The sequence below is a fragment of the Berghia stephanieae genome, chromosome 11, assembly GCF_034508935.2.
Source record: "Berghia stephanieae isolate SIO BIC M18660-M18661 chromosome 11, UCSD_Bste_1.3, whole genome shotgun sequence".
Lineage (NCBI taxonomy): Eukaryota > Metazoa > Mollusca > Gastropoda > Nudibranchia > Aeolidiidae > Berghia > Berghia stephanieae.
In genome coordinates this window covers 14,997,799-15,002,004 of record NC_088370.1, presented here as the reverse complement: position 1 = coordinate 15,002,004, position 4,206 = coordinate 14,997,799, and the positions used below count along the sequence as shown (strand labels likewise).

Genomic DNA, 4,206 nt, shown 5'->3' with positions numbered 1-4,206 from the left:
TACTTTATATTCCTCATAATGGCTAGAACTTCTTCACATGTCATGTGATCAGACTGTATAAAAGTCAAAACATGATCAGATTTATAATGTATTTCTCCCCTGGATACACTTTTATGCTTGTCGGAGAAATATTTTATTAGGGCGTCCCCCATTATAACGATAGTTTATATAACCAGTTACTAAGTTACTATACGTCATTACGAGGGAAATGACGTCACGACTGTCGAAGCGTATTCCCATGAAACCAGACTATGACAGTCGGTCAATCATGTTTTGGGGGAAGCGTGGCTCAGCGGTACGGTCTTTGCTTCGTACCCGAAAGGTACCGAGTTCAATCACCCGCCACTGCGCTGTGTGGCCTTGAGCAAGTCACCTCGCCCTCGATCAATTTACGAACTGCACTGCGGCTGATGCCTGGGTTATTCCAGTCTTCCCTTGGAACGCAATATCCACTGCATGTGCTCAAAGCGCTTTATAAACGGTCCCTTGCCAATATCAACAAATACAACGTATGTTTACAGAGGCAGGGCCCCTCGCCAACATCAACACTTAAAATGTAGCTTTACAACGGGTTCCTTGCCTGCATTAACACTTAATTTGTAGCTTTGCAACGGGTCTCTCTCCAGAATCTTCACTTATAACATACCTTTACAGCGGGCCCCTCGCCAGCATCAATACTTAAAATGTAGTATTAGAACGTGTCCCTTGCCAACATCAATAGTTAAAACGGGTCCCTTGGCAGCATCAACACTTATAATATTGCTTTAACGGCCCACTTGCCAGCATCAATACTTAAAAATGTAGCTTTAAAACGGTTCCCTTACCAGCATCAGCACATAAAATATAGCTCTACAACGTGTTCCTAGCCAGCATCAACACTTAAAATATAGGACGAGACCTGTCGCCTGTAAGGCAAAATCCCATTTATTTCTCATTGGTGACGGCCAGGTAATGATTAAAAATAGGGCAGTTACATGAGAGAATGTGAATGAAGAACCTTATCCAATGACTCAACTTTGTGGCCGTTCAGAGCAAGGTTCAAACCCTTGAATTACCGGTCTTTAAAGTTTACGCTATACAATAAAAGCACAAAGCCACACGGCTTGATTTAATTTTCCTATTTATTTGGGGATAGGGTGACTCAGTGGTATTTACTTCGTATCAGAACGGTACCAAGTTTGACTAACCTACCATCCTGTGAAGTCTCAAGCCTTTCCTTACCAACTATACGAAAATCGTCACATTCGTTACGACACAACCACCATTTTTTCTTATTCATTTTTTTTTTGTACATCATAAAATTTAAAGAAAATGAACAGTGTGTTGTAGAGTATGTTTTGCTAAATAAATTATTTATTGAAAAACTTTACTTTGATTGTGTTTGAGTGATAAACAATCTATTTTTGTGTTAGTTGGGTGTGGTTTTGGGGGAAATTCTGAAAATGGTTGGTGAGGAGAGAGATAAGCAAGCCGCCTCAGCCAAGTTGAGTTTGCAGAATTAATTTAAAGCATCGTTTTATTCCAGATTTGGAGGTCCCGGAAGCTCAGGTGTGAGAGCATTTGGTTCACAAGCAAAGGGACCGAGATCGATTCTGGGTAAAGTCAAGATAGTTTATATGAACCCAATGCCCCCGGCCCTGTCCACCGGAATGATTGGGTCGCGGGATGTGTTAGATATGGCGGAAAGTACTTTGCGATATATTAGTATCCTATCCAAAGAGTAGCAAGCAATTTTTATTGTCCGTTTTACGCTATTGAAACCGACTATAAATTGATCGAAGTTGACGTCACTCGGGTCATTGTTATTATTTTACTGCCATCCGCGTTTATGAGTAATTCTCACTAAACTGTATTAACACAGTTTTGTTGTTGGCCCCGTAATATTTCCGGATGGCAATGTTGTGAGCTTCTTAGCCAAGGACATACTATCTGTAAAGCACTAATTGCTCTGAAGAATGACTTTATTCCAGATTTCCTCAGGATTGGCCGTAAAGGCAACATTCATTTTGGATGATGTAGACGATGAATTTCATAATATGTACTGTCCGGAAATGGGTTTTTTGTCTCTTGGATGTACACCTGTACTTTTACTATGTACAGACTATCTTTGTGGAGAAGAGCTGCCCAAATTAATGAAAACTTTCGAATTGACCCTCCTGTGAATTTAGCACCAGAGACTCTTCATGTCTGAGGGTTTTAACAGGCCATTAGGCTGAACAAAGAAAGGTCATAAACACACACACACACATACACACACACCAGCACATCAAAGTGCATGTAAAAAACTTGAGCTTTTAAAATAAAATTTAAAAAAAATAAAATTCCCTTTATTCATCCCAGAGGGGAAATTATTCTCTAGGGTCTATTACAAGGGGAGACTGGACTAAACCAGGCGTCAACCGCAGTGTAGCGCCACAAATTGAGCTAGGGCGAGATCGCTTGCTCAAGGCCACACAGCGCAACGGCGGGTGATCGAACTCGGTACCTTTCGGGTACGAGCAAAGACCGTACAGCAGAGCCACGCTGTCCCCCTAAATTTGCAAAATCCACTCAACGGAGTCTCAGGCCGACAACAAAATTGATGACAAAGGACGAGATACAACGCATGTACCACCCTGTTGCTGATTCTTTTCTTCGGCAGAGCTAACACTGTTATCTACAAGATACTCATTTTAGGCCTGAGTTGAGTGAGAAAATTTGAATAAAAACCCTTATGAAAGAATAATCTTTGAAATTATCAAATTAAAGAGCAGGTACCGGTGTATGATAAAAACCTGAACAAGTGTGTATGGAAGGTGCCAGAAAAGAAAGAAAGCAAACTAGAAGAAAAAAGCCATCCTACGTGATTTGTTGGGATGGTCTTATTTTTTCTAATTTACGTTTTTGCTTTGTCTGGCATCTTTCATATGGAATGAGATTAGCGAAAGAGTAGAGTCCCTTGATTGGACGTCAAGGCGGAAAAGTTATTAGAGAGAGAACGTCATGCTGGTTGTGCGTATGCGTCTCTCGTCCTCGTTTCTGGTGAAAGAGGCTTGAGACGCTTCACCGAAAGCACCTTTCATAGGGAATGAGATCAGCGGAAGAGTAGCGTCCTTTGATCGGACGTCACGGCGGAAAAGTTATTAGAGAGAGAACGTCATGCTCGTTGTGCGCATGCGTCTCTCGTCTTCGCTTCCGGTGAAAGAGGCTTGAGACACTTCACCGAAAGCGAGGACGAGAGAGACGCATGCGAAAAACCAAATTGACGTTCTCTTGGTAAGGTGACGTCCAATCAAGGGACGCTACTCTTCCGCTGATCTCATTCCCTATAGATAGAATGCGCTTGGCCAAGGAGTTCACAACATTGCCATCCGGAAGTATAACGGACCAACACACAAACTCTGTGTAACCATGAACTTTTATAGTCTTGTTAATACAGTTTAGTGAGAACAACTCACAAACGCGGATGGCAAAAACAATAACAAAGGCCCGAGTGGCGTCATCTGCATGCTATTTATACACATTTGTTCAGATTTTTAATAAACTTTGAGCGGCCCGTTAAAGGAATCAAACCCATGGATTATCTAAGACGATTGTCATATCGCACGACTACAAAGCAAGCTAGACATATGCAGGCGCACTCTTAGAATTACAAAAAAATTGTATCGCTAGGTGAAATAAAAAACAAAAACGAGAAATATGATAAATATGGTATATGTCTTTAATAGCAATTTTTTGCAAGAAGTTAAGATATAATTTCCAGCAAATAAGGACCACAATTACTGTAAACTTTGTATGTAAAACACAAGCAGACAAAAATGGTAATACATCTGAATGTAATATGGGGGATATATTCCAACCTTGCTATGCGTTCTGGGGTCTAACGGGCATCAATTGGTAAAAGGAGGTAAGTCTTTCTTCTTTTAATACTCGTAATCATCTTCTCCAACTTCATCATTGGAATCCATCCCAACCTCACGGTAGTCCTTTTCTAGAGTAGCTAAATCATCACGGGCCTCAATGAATTCTCCTTCTTCCATTCCTTCTCCAACGTACCAATGAACAAATGCCCGTTTGGAGTGCATAAGATCAAACTTGTGATCCAATCTAGCCCAGGCTTCGGCGATAGCTGTGGTGTTGCTCAACATGCACACGGCACGGCTGACACTAGCTAGATCTCCTCCTGGTACAGTTTGTGGTGGTTGGTAATTGATTCCGACCTTGAAG

At 41.4% G+C, this 4,206-nt stretch overlaps 1 protein-coding gene across 1 annotated transcript in view; it reads right to left on the bottom strand.

Annotated features, from left to right (window-relative positions):
• Positions 1-3,679: 3,679 nt before the first annotated feature.
• Positions 3,680-4,206, bottom strand: part of LOC144956247 (tubulin alpha-2 chain-like) — a 3,412-nt gene continuing 2,885 nt past the window's right edge. The window contains exon 2 of the mRNA XM_078886679.1: positions 3,680-4,206. This exon is cut by the window's right edge and continues 1,046 nt beyond it. Coding sequence (XP_078742805.1) covers positions 3,903-4,206 — 304 coding nt within the window. The 3' untranslated portion in view covers positions 3,680-3,902.